This window comes from Solenopsis invicta, chromosome 8 (genome assembly GCF_016802725.1).
Source record: "Solenopsis invicta isolate M01_SB chromosome 8, UNIL_Sinv_3.0, whole genome shotgun sequence".
NCBI lineage: Eukaryota > Metazoa > Arthropoda > Insecta > Hymenoptera > Formicidae > Solenopsis > Solenopsis invicta.
In genome coordinates, this window is record NC_052671.1 from 3,901,216 (window position 1) to 3,914,421 (window position 13,206).

At 37.7% G+C, this 13,206-nt stretch overlaps 1 protein-coding gene and 1 long non-coding RNA gene across 2 annotated transcripts in view; one reads left to right on the forward strand and one right to left on the reverse strand.

Annotated features, from left to right (window-relative positions):
* Nucleotides 1-13,206, forward strand: part of LOC105199627 (unc-112-related protein) — a 51,815-nt gene that overhangs the window by 36,410 nt on the left and 2,199 nt on the right. Inside the window, exons 2-5 of the mRNA XM_026134595.2 lie at nucleotides 8,101-8,334; nucleotides 10,185-10,453; nucleotides 11,136-11,555; nucleotides 12,719-13,162. Coding sequence (XP_025990380.2) covers nucleotides 8,101-8,334; nucleotides 10,185-10,453; nucleotides 11,136-11,555; nucleotides 12,719-13,162 — 1,367 coding nt within the window. The remainder of the gene's footprint in view (nucleotides 1-8,100; nucleotides 8,335-10,184; nucleotides 10,454-11,135; nucleotides 11,556-12,718; nucleotides 13,163-13,206) is intronic.
* Nucleotides 3,714-4,815, reverse strand: LOC120358387. Its single transcript, XR_005575347.1, has 3 exons — nucleotides 4,690-4,815; nucleotides 4,294-4,626; nucleotides 3,714-3,992 (listed from the first exon to the last, which is right to left on the reverse strand). It is a non-coding gene; the product is annotated as an uncharacterized LOC120358387 (long non-coding RNA).

Consider the following 13,206-nt stretch of genomic DNA (forward strand, 5'->3'; position numbering starts at 1 on the left):
GAGAGGGGGAGCCCGACGTTTATAAAACTGCAAAGAGAAAGCGACGTGGTTAATCGGGCGAACTGCCAAAGGGACTGAAAGCGTATTCTGGTTTCCATGTTCTGATACTCCGGCTACTACTGTATACCCACGCCTTTGTACACCGTAAGAGGGTGGCTCGACAATGTTGGAGTACGCTTTGGACTTTGAAGTGAAGAGGGACGAGAAACACGAGTGGCGAGGGGTACTTGGACAACGCCTTCGTTTGGGTGCGACTCAGACTCGGATATACGGCCTCCTTCGTCTTTTCTTTTTCGAACAGACAGTTAAGAACGATGTTTGAACATCGAAATGACTGTTAGAATATTGCAGAGAATTGTCGTAAACATTAACGATCATTAGGGATCGTTGCGAGAAATCTAGGTTCTTCTTATGACATTATGTGGTATTATATTACGGGTATTATTAGCATTAATTTATAGGGAACAGTTGCCAAATGCGTACCACTTAAGCTATTTTTTATTATATTTCTCATTTGTTGTTTTGGATGCAAACCAAAATTCGAAATTGTAACTTGACGTTTCAGTAATAACAAATTTATTATAAACTTTTCTGTGTAGCATGCTACGAAAGGTGTGATTTAAAAAAGTCGGTAGCCTAAAACGTACCTGTGGTTTCTTAAATAATCTTCGATAATATTGAATTAAGTTATTAAAAATTTAAGACACCGTTAAATGATATTTATTTTATTAATAATTTATCGAAAAAACGATCAAATATTCAATAATTAATAAATAATTATAATGAAAAGTAAAAGCATTGAAATAAAACTGGCTTGAATGTATTTTTGTAATGAACGTATTTTTATTCATAGCAATTACTAGTTTTACTATTATTATTTAACAATCTTTCATATTAACATTTTTATAGTTAAATTTGTGGTAGAACGAATTAGAAAAAACTTGATACAATTTACAAAAATATCGATTTAGTTTTTATAATAATTGTAATATGTATATACAATGAATATAAAGTATTCTACAACAAACCTTCTTTTATGGAAGTATAACAATTAAAAAAAATTGTATAATTTTGTTATTATCAATTATATGAAAAATTGATATCAGATGTACTTGATTTTCTAAAATGCATGCACAAAACAAGATAAAACTTGTTAATTTTTGCCTTATTACTTATTTACTTTTTATTTTTCTCATTGAATTTTGTTAATATAAAATAAAAATATAAAATACTGAATAGGTACGCTTTAGAAGACTAGTATACATTCGGCAACTTTCCCCTGCATCTCAAATTAATTTTGATGATTCCTATTCTATGTATCTGTTTCGATTAACATATATATCTTTTTTTCATCCGATATTATTCAAATTATTATCTACATGCGCAACTCTTCTGCATCTTTCTAAATCGCGCGTGACATTTTCGCAATATGTGGAAAAAAAAGATAAGATACGAGATATCGTGTAACATATATCACACATGCCAATCACCGGTATCTTCCGCTTCGATATAAAAGCATATCATTTAAATCTTGATTAAATAATTCAAGTAACAGATATAAATAACTCTCAATATTCTAATTCTTTTTAATCTTTCTCATTCGTACTAATCAAGATATTTTACGCATACGAATATATATTCTCCAACAGATAAAATTCAGGCAAGCCTATACGTTCAGTCTCATTTCGATTCTTAAATTCGTTCTGCCAAATTTTGACAAATTTTACGCAACAATAAAATTTGCATTCCAGTGCCGTGCGCAAAGTATTTATTTGCTGGAATAGAAGGACGATGATTGGTATGGGGGACGTCGTTTCCTTTCGTAGCGCAGCATCGAAATTACGCTGCTTTAAATCTCTGCAGTGTTTCACCCTCGCTTCATCCCTGAAGTGGTCTTGTCCCCCTTCTCCCTCGATCTCAACAAGCTCGGTAGCACGTGTCCCTGCACTCCCCTTTCTCAGTGCCGAATAGCTCGCATTTCTTCACGCGAAATATGAAGAGAGTCAGGAGACGGGGAAACGCGTGAGGAAACCCGCCTTCCTTTCCTCCCCGCATTGGAATTTCGCGTAAGGAAAAGAAAGAGGGTCCGGTTCTTGCTGCATAACATGAATTACGAGTTGCCTCGTTATCGCCTTATAATTTTATATCCGCCTTTCGTCGCCGTAGGGCGAAGGGGGATGTCGGTGCGCCGCCACGTGCGCCGCCCCGTTTTGTTCCCTTATTAAAGCTCACCCTCCGTGCTGCGAGCAGCGTTTGTAAACGCTCCTTCGCAGTTTACACAGGGCGCACGTGCCTCATCCGTAAGCCTTTCGTCGTTTACAGCGGATGTTCGTCCACACAACTTCGCGATGCCACCGAGGATCGAGGCAGTCTCTCTCTCTCTTTCTCTCTCGACATTTCCGTAGCCATGTGTTAACCAGAAAGCCGTAACGTTACATCGTATTTTTATAGAGCCAGTTTCAGTTGCTCCAACTTGTTTTCCCTTTCGCGTCGGAATTATTACATTTTGTCGAAAGAGCTAGGTCCAATATGCTCCGCTTCAGTTCGGCAATCGTCGTCACGTTTCCATGACGGATGATCAACGGAGGCTATTGAATTCTCTTGATGAAACCCGCGTCAAACATTGCGTCAAACCCTCCAGAGCCAGACGCGAGGATGCTAAAATAAGATTCTCGTATCAGGAACCATACCGGCTGACTCTTCCGCCCCTTGGATACTTTGGCTCCCAGCGAACTGCGTCCGGGAGAACTCATCCCGCGACTGTTCGACGACGTAACGAGAACAGACGGCCCCTCTCTGCTTCGTATACCAGAGACCGATTTCACGTGTCGGGTCGCGGGTGTCGCGTGTATGAGTCCCTCGTATACTCTTGAGGTAGTATAAATAGGTGCCGTGCGCAAATATCGCGGTCATTGCTACCGCGAGATGTGCGACGAGAGCAATTTGCGAACGCAAGTCGAACGGTGTAATTCACGGGCGTCTTGATTTTATGTCTTTCCGTGACTGTACGTATCGACCGGCTCGTAAAATTCATCCATCTGGGTTTCCCCTTGCCTATTGTGCACCCCTCAAGACTAATGATGAAAAATACGAATCTCTTAATATCCAGGAATCCAGGAAGAAAAAAGATATGAGCTCAATTTTGATCAGAATTTATATTATTTATATCAGTCTGTTATTAATAATCAGTCTGTCATTAATTGTCTTTAAGTGATTGAGAAGCTTACCTTCAATTATGGATTGCTTCTATTACAAATTATTTTTCAAAATATTATTACACCGTATTTAAAAAAAAATGTAAATGTCTATTTTTGTCTTTTTATTTAGAAATCGTAAATAAAATGTAATTAGTTTTTATTTCAAGAAGCAAAGTTTTTAAAAATATTTTTAAAGACTATTAAAATATTTTTAAAGACATTTGAAGACTATTTTTAAAAATACTGGTATAAATTCCTATTATTTTATTAAAAAAAAAACGTTTTAATGAATTTCAATGAAAGAATAATTTTTAACCTTTGAAAAATGTTTATTTCAACATTTGAAAACATATTTGATATTAAAAGGACTCATTTTTTCCATATGTTGAAATAAATGGTTTCGTAACGTTAACAATTTTTTCATTAAAATAAACGTTTCTTTTGTATAAATAAAGGAAATTAATCCATTATTTTTAATGTTTTTAAAAATATTTTTAAAAACTGTTTGCTGCTTGGAACCTTAGTAGTGCTTCAATTTTTATTTTCAACAGTTATTAAAGTGTCTAACATTCGGATATAAAAAAAAACTCTGAAGCAATTCTCCAGTGGCTATTCGCTGAGGAAAAAAACACAATTCCAAATCAGTCGAAGAATCCATTGGTGAAAGAAACGACGAGAATGGCGGGACACCCCGTATACGACTTGTTGCTCACATCGACCACGATGCCAGGTCCATCAATCACGCACTCTCTCAATTTTGTTGTTTTTCGACGATTAAAACTGGTGGCGGCTTTACTGCGAACCGTAAAAATATTCATGCCACCTACATCGTTGACTTTAAATAATTGATATTTTTTTAATTCGATTATCACATTCTTCTCCAATACAGAAATATTTATAAGTCCTTACTGTGACAATTGAACTTTTAATTCACGCAAACCATATTAAAAAAAAAAATACCAGTCTGCGATGCGATAGAAGTTGACGTTTAAATTGAGCAGAATCTAGAACTAATCGATAATTCGATGTACCATATAACATTTTGAAATCAACATTGAAGGGACATCGAACACTTTCGTGTGATGCATACACTCACCATGTGTACATAACATATCGTTATGCACATCGTTTAAGTTTTAAGTTAATGGGGTTGCGTTTGTGCTCGTTTCCGTTTCTTCTTTTTTTTTATTCCGGCGTCGTTTCGACGACGCGTTTCCGGCGTCGGGAATGCGGGTTGCGATCGGTCGACCAGGAAGAGACGTGGTTCCCATCCGTTTGTGTGTCACGGTGCCGCTCCTAGCGGTACACAATGTGTGTAACATCAGCAAGTTATTGTTATGCGACCGTTTTCTTGCGTCGAGCGAATCGACCAGTTGCTCGTTCTCGTGCTCTTTCACCTGAGAACCGATGTCCCTGCTCGTGCATCAATCTAAGTAAACAACTAAGCGTTACTCGAGGGTGAATTTTAATGCAACCTATTTAGTTTTTTTACCGTAATTTCGTAATACGTAATAAAGACGCTGTTTCTCTTCTGTCTACCAGTTACGCTATTTTTTTCAACGTAAATTAGCCATTTATATTCGTTTCCTTGATCTGAATCCGGTTTGACCTAACAAAGGTAATGTAAATTTATCCTCGAGCAATTCATCGCACATTTCTAATTAATAAAATAAAATCATTACTAAATTAATTAATTAATTAAGTAAATTAATTAATGAAAACTTGCACTTATATAAAAAGATTATATTATTTTATTGATCCAAAATCGATATGGAAAGATGTTTAAGTTGCAAGTTCTTTTATTTTGTTAATTATTTTATTAATAATTAATTTAATATTAACATTTAATAATGATTTAATTTAATAAAATTAATTAAAATATAATAAAATTAATAAATTATTCTTAGCCTAAATAGATCTTTACGCGATCGTAAATAAACGAGTGGGACGAAGCCGTCAACTTGTTAGAAGGACATCCAGAATCCGTTAATTCCCGTTTTACATATTCAAATTGCTCTCTCTCGTCTCATGTTATCCTTCACTCAAAAAAGTGTTATGCTGATGTAAGCAGATTTCTAGGTATCACAACAAAGATTTATCGCTATTTTTTGCATCTGCTAAAACGTGGCTTATCACATATAGAATTTATAGCAGCAACATTTAGCAATTTTTAAAAAAAATTTAGGTCTTGTTACCAATTATACAGTCAAATTTGATGATTAGTCTTAATACAAATAAGCGTCACAGAAAAATTTTCTCTCTAAATTTCACAAACAGTTCAGATATAAATTCTATCTCTGTTATTTCAATTAAGTACCAAAAATATGCGACATCACAATATTTGCTAATCATTTGTCTATCTTTAAGTTAATTTTTTGCAGCCCAAATATTAAGGCTGCACTTGCAAGACCATTTTTTTAGTATTAATGTCACAAATTGAATGCTATTCTACGTTGCACGTTGCACTTTAACACGCAATCATTTCCTGGCAGAATATCGATATTGTTTATGCGTTTTCGTAAAACCGGATATTACAATAAGCTATAATACATCGATAATTCTCATCGTATCAATGACAATTTCTCCTGCAGATGTAAGACCTTTCGTGACCTCACGTTGACCCACGATGTAAGTACGACAGAGATTTGCGATCATCTCGTTTGTCGCGTGGACGCGGTGGACGATACGTTATCACGGACATGCGGCTATATCGTCGCGCGGTTAAATGTGGGACAAGAAGAGACGCAGATGGAAACAGAAGAGTAAGAGACAAGAGACAAATCTGTTCTCTGTCTTCTCCGCGCGTGGGCGAATCCGGGAACCCCGCGCGGCCATTCGAACGAAAACAAGCGAGTTAGCGATCGAGAGAGCGGGGCCAGTCTCTAAAATCCGCGAAATATTTATAGATCGCAGCTGCGATCGCGGTGAATTCGATCTAGCGGCAGTAAAAACGTCTCGCCTGGCCTTAACGCGAGTTTTTAAAAATACATATTATTTGGATCTCGCGGAGATTTCTACGCACCCACGTCCCGAGATTCGGGTTCCAATTGGCTCTTGGCGCCCGTCTCTCGCTACGGGATTCCCCGTTCTCCCGGATGACAAATCACTCGAAAAATTCCTCCGGCTCAATTTTCGTTCTGTAGAAATTAATTTTCACTCTGCATTGGAGAATTTTTATTCCCATTAGAGTGACAAATCACTCGAAAATTGCACTGGCTCAATTTTCACTCTTTTAAAGGTGACGTCGCTTTACTCTACGAGATTTTAAGGGCGTATCTTTGTATTTGTAATTAGATTATGATTGCGCTCTCATATGCGTACATTTCCACTCATCCGTATCCGATTTCGGGACACGTCTCCCTCGTGTATCACTCCACGTGCAGCCCCTCGCGATTGCAGCCCCACATGTCTACGGCTTAATGGTGATTTTAAGCGATGACTCTCCCCTCCCCCCTTGCCCCCCGCCGCCGCATCGGCCGCGCCGAGAACCCGCATCGGCCTTCGGTACCCCGAAGTCGTAAAAACGGAGCACGTAGTAGAAAATGTGCGACGGGGCGCGAACAGCTGTGAAAATTGACTTTTCACCGAAGCGTAAACGCCCGGTTGCCCCCCGTAATTCCGTCGACGGATGTCTTGTTCCCGTCGCGCGAACGCGATCCCTGCGGTTCCGCGCGGAGACGGAAACCCTTGATTTACTCGATTTACACCCTTCTCGTCTTTGCGCCCGGCCCCTCGCTCGCCACCGAGTCCTTAAGTATATTTACTCGGGATGGACGCGCATAAACATCGTGTTCTCTGCTTCGGATATCCTCATCCGATAACAGATAAACTCGAGTCCTCAAAGAAAACAAAATGGTTCTCAATTATAATGTAATAATGTAATAATTTAAATTCAAATGTCCTCTGAAATTAAGTAATTTAATCCGCAACTCTAACGAAATCGTATAAAATAGTTTTAAAAATTATTAAAGTACACGCAACAAATGCAATGTTGAATATTAACATCATTTCATTACTACTATGTAACCATTAAATAGTAAATAGTGGAGTAAACATACTTTGTAATTAGAGAGACTTCATACAATGGGCTATAACAATTATAAAATATTCTTTCGGCTTAGACGAAATCAATTATGCCATAATGGCACATTTAATTTTTTTAAATACGTTTTTCATTAATAAAAATATCTTACGTTATTATTTTCTACTCTGTTTTATTGTATTTATTATATATGGTCAACATTACTCTATATTTTAGCTAGTCCATATTTTTATTTATTTATTTTATTACTTTATTTATTAACTTTTTAGTTAGTTTTTTTACGCGTTGAAGTAAATATACACTGAGAAAAAGAAATTACTAAATTTTAATAAACATTTATTTGAATACTTGCAATGAAAATATTAAATGTAAATGAATACACATTTGTTTAGTAGAAGAATCACTAATGTAATTTAACTATCACTTTTTTATTGAATATAAGTATGTACTGTAAATAAATATCTTATTGCAAGTATTCAAATAAATCTTTTTATCAGAGTGATTTTAACATAATCTCTTTGATTTAAAAAAATTTGTCCCAATTTTAAAAAATAAATAACTTTATATTAGAGCTAATATTTATTTAAATCAAGAGAACGATGTTAAAATAAATATGTTTATTTAAACATAAAAATTTTTTTTAGTACATCTTTCCATACTTATTTCTTCCTTGAAAGCTCTCACAATATCTTTTCTTAAATTTGAAATCTAAAATTGAAGCAGCGTTCTTTTGTTGCTCATCTAGCATTATAGTATCAACAAAAAATTTAATTTTGAAAAGAAGGGGATCTTCTAGAAAAATAATGGCGTTAAATGCGTCCTTCCCTCATTTTGATTTCTCCATCCTTCTGATTGTTACAGACATCGCTATGGACTGGTCGGACCATGCTCTTTGGTGGCCAGAGCGGAACCACTGGCTGACCAGAACGCGCAGCACCCTAGATCAGTACGGTGTGGCGGCGGATGCGATGCTGCACTTCACGCCGATGCACAAGATCCTGAGGGTGCAATTGCCGGACATGCGGTGCCTCGACTGCCGCGTCGACTTTTCCGTCAAGACGTTCAACGCGGTCATTAATTTGTGCAAGGAACTCGGTGAGTCGCGAACCCATTGACACCATTTGAGGAATGCGTCGCGAGTCAATCGGGCGTGCCTTCGTTTAACGACGACTCACGAGGAACGAGAGAAAGAATGTGCAGACGAATTGATTAATACTGCAGATAATGGAAGATGCGTTTCACCAACAAAAGTTTTTCGTGTCTCTCTTACATGCAACGGATCTCTCTTCCTTCGTCGAGGAGAGATCCGCCTCGAGAAAAACACGAGGGATATTCCGTGCATACATTTTCGACATGGCATTGCGTAATCCGTTTTGCAACATCAGCCCGACAGTTTCTATGATTATCTAAATGACTTCGCGTCACGTCGTCTTTTTCCGATGACGAGCCGATTGCGCAAGAAATCTTCTCAAATTACGAAATCTTTTGTGTCGCGTTTTCAGCACGTTCAAATTTGATGTTACTTACAAATTTGTGTATTTATTACATCAATTGACAAATGACGACGGCCGTGGCAAGCGTGTCGCAGATAGAGCTGAGCTGCGTGTCAACGATAATTAATATTGCAACGTGGAGCAACGAAACAGAATTAAGTGATAAGCGCGCTTTTGTCACGCGAAGGTCGCGGCTGTCGATTCGCGGCACTCGCTTTTTAATCAAGGAAGTGGGTTAACGCGATAATTCCGTCGCGAGGATAAAGCGGACTCCCGAGTAGGAGGAAGTACCAGATAGATACGAGCTTATCGTTCTATACCAATGGCCTAAAAAGCGATTCCGCGTTCGGGAAATATCGTATGCGACTACCGTTTTCGCTCTTCTATTACGGGATGGACATTGACGATAGGAGATCGGTGTCATATTCATAAATAGACTGCAATGCGTTGCACGCGATCTTTGTCAATTACTCCATTTCCTTGCAAGAATATACCTTGAGGGAATGAATGTCGTGACTGTTTTTACCACGCCTTTGGCCCCGCGGACTGAATCGAAGGAGAGACACACACGTCTCTCTGTCTATCAGGAGACAGATTCAATCATATATGAAAATGATTGAATTTTAAAAACTGCAGGCTTGTTAGGTTTATTATTTTTTTCTAATCAATGACTTGATTTAATTTTTGATCAATAATGTTTAATTAATGACTAATTCTTTTTTCTTTCTAATTAAAAAATTTTATTCGTGAGTATCTGAATTTTCTCAAACCAGCTGCAAAGAATAAAGCAATGAATAATTTGGCTTATAAAGATACATGTAATGTAAAATAATCACGTTTTATTGCAGTTTTTGTTAATAATTTTTTAACGAGTGAATAGATCCAAATAAACTTTCATACGAGCATTTATTAAATTTTTACCAATATATGTAAACAATCTTTGATTTAATTCATATGCACGCTGCTTTCTCATCAAATTAACAAATAAGTACAACACTGAAAAAAAGAAGTTATTAAATTGACTAATTTTTTCAACTTAATTAAATTTTTTTAATTCAAATATTTATGTATTTAAGTCAAATACATAAAATACTTGAACTTCAAATTAAGCATTTATATATTTAATTTAAACATCTATTATATTTAGCTTAAATACATAAACACTTGAAATGAAGAAATTTTAACAAGTTGAAAATTTTAATCAAATTAACAACATTTTTTTCTCAGTGTACTCTTACATGAGAATTAAAAGTGAACAAAAAATTGAATAGCTTTTAAACCAATAAAAGATTTCTGCTCAAATTTTACGTAGATGCTCAAATGTAATAGTAGAATAATTTATGAAATTTTTATATTTTGATAATAATATGAGATGTGACACATATCCTTACTCGAATGAGCTTGAGTAATGCAAGATTAATTACCGTGCAAATCCTTTTGTGATAATCGCAGGCATTAGACACCCGGAGGAGCTCTCGTTCTGCAAGCCGCTCGAACCGAATCATCTGAAGTACAATCTGAAGGATCTGCCAGCTAAGAAGAAAATCGAAAGTCACAAGAACGGTCACTGGAACGTCCCGGCCGACACGAATACCTTCATCCCGGCCAGTCAGAGTCCCAGGGGATCCACAGGAAGCTTAGATCAATCAAGCCCATTCATGTGCGCACCGGTTACGCCCAACAACAGAAATCACAGCACGCCGATCAGCTCTCCCGTTTCGGTAGGCTTACGAGTGAGATCTTTCTTAACCGTTTCGCTCCCACTATAGCCATGCGATTACATATTTAGACGATTACATATTTAGACTTGAATAAAATAAAATGCTGCCTACATCTTTTTGTATAATATATTTCTGAATATTTTTTTCATTTCTTTCAGTATAACAAATAATTGTAAAAATTTCAAATTGTATGTATAAGTGACATGTCTCTTAATTGATATGTAAAAATTGGTCGATAAAATGCGCGCAGACCATTTTTCATTTATTATATGATATGGTGATAAGAGTTAATACAATAAATACAATAAAAGTTTACCAAATTTCAACTTTTGAAATATATTTTAAGTATAAATTTACTGACCTAAACTTAAAAAAAAAAAGATTTTTGTTATGTATAACTCTACAATGCAAATTATTCTACATAACTGCAATAAATGTAAAACACAAAAAATCCAAAAATATTTTTTAATATACAAAAATATACAAATACTTTTTTGTAGCTGGCGAATAATTTGGAGATGAAAGGGTTAAGATAGGATGATCTTTATGAGTCGTACGATTGCATTGGTCAGGAAAAACTAGTTATGAACAACGTAGATGTAACTGTCTGTCGCGTCATAATTATTTTTACAGCATTGCGTCAACGTAAGCATTTTGCGAATTTATGCCTGCAAATTTTTAGCATACCGGTACATGGAAGAGAAACAATAACTCCTCCGGCTTCGGCAGCACCGGCTCCTTCAACGCCAACAACAGCACTATGAGCCTCGAGGCGTTGAACGGCGGGCTGACGGAGTCCTTGGCGCAGAGTCCGACGTCGATCTCGCCGGAGATGCGGGTGAAGCTGATCAGGCCGAAGAGTTTGATCGAACGAGCGAGAATGAACGTCGCTTGGCTGGACTCCTCTCTATCGATCATGGAGCAGGGCATCCGCGAATTCGACACGCTTAGGTTGAAATTCAAATTCTACTCCTTCTACGACCTGAACCCGAAGACCGACGCGGTGCGCATCAACATGATTTACGAGCAAGCCAAGTGGCAGTTGCTCGCGGAGGAGATCGACTGCACCGAGGAGGAGATGCTGATGTTCGCGGCGCTTCAGGTATTCAAACGCATCACGTTCTGGACACATATGGCCATTAACACGTTGACTGCCATGATGATGATTTGTAACCGGTGTTATTATAGAAAACATTTTTAAACGCTTGTAAAATATAAATATTATCTAATATTAAATGTCATAGACGTTGCCTAGCAAACAGAAATAAATTTAAATAGATAGAAATGCATTTATTTCGACATTTTTTAATTCGTGCTTCAAATTTTTTGAATTCATTTAAATTCAAAGATAATATAATGGAGTCATGAATGCATTCGAATTCAAAATGATGAATAGCATTTCAATCTATTTGAGTCCATTTGAATCTAAAATTATTTTGCGACTCTAAAGCGCAAACTTGGATAAATTAAAATAAATTGTAATTTTCAATTTATTTGAATTTATTTTCGTTCGCCGGGCGTTCAACAAAGTATTCGTAATCGAGACAATCTTATCAAATTACATAATATTTTATCTTTATACGTTTACGATAATAAAAATATTTTGACATACATGATAAAACATATAAAACTCGTTAGGCAGGTAACGATTTAAATGCTTGCCGAATTATTTGATTATAAGATTTTAATTCCGAATAAGTTCCGAAATATACGTTTTGTACGAATTCTTGAATCCGCACATCTGCACTTTTCAATCGTTTTATCTTCCATGAGAATCAACAGTAGAAAACTTATAAATATATGGCGGATGCAAATGTATCGCGCAGGCGGATAAAGACATCAGAAATTTCATTGGTATTTCGGCTTTCAATATTTCTTCCATTTCTTTGCGATCATGCAACTCACCATGCCGCGGCTGGCCGCGGTCGATTCGCTCTCACCCGTTCTCGATATATTTATGCCGCTGCGCGTCGCGAGGGAGGAACCCCACGCGACGCATAATACATGCAAATAGCCGCGTCCTTGAACCGATTGCTTCGCCAGTCGGTGTACCACCATAGCCGCGATGTCGTCACGCGATAAAACGACCAAGAAAATACGCGATCATCTCGCCTCGACCCACAAAATACGTTTTGTACTTCTTGCACACCTACTCTCTCCGTCCTCGCGACGAGCAAAGAGAGAGAGAGAGAGAGAGAGAGAGGAAGGAAAGAAAAAGAAAAGTAAGAAATTTGCAATCGATGTTACCTACGCCTCTCCTTGCAGGTACAAGTGAATCTTCAGGCGAGCGTGCCTCAGCCTACGTATGACAGCAACGGAGCGTCTTCGCCTGTCGAGGACGAAATCGACGCCGCCTTGACGGATCTGCAGGTGACCCTGGAGGGCAGCAACATCAGCAACGGGCCTAGCGACATCACGCAGGTGCCCGAGCTCTGCGACGAGCTGCGTTTCTTCAAGCCGCGTTTCTTCAAGCCGAAGCGTTTCACGTTGAAGGCCTTCAAGCGTTACTGGTTCACGTGCCGTGACCTTCAGCTCAGGCTCTACAAGAGCAGGGAGGAAGTGGGCGGTTCGGAGTCGCCGGTCTACGTGATCAATTTGCGCGGCTGCGAGGTCACACCGGACGTACATCTGTCGCAAGGTCGCTATGGGATCAGACTGGAGGTGCCCAGCGCCGAAGGCATGACCGAGATGTGGATAAGATGCGACAACGTAAGCAGATTAACTCGTTTTAACGTGGCGTATGGTGTGTCATC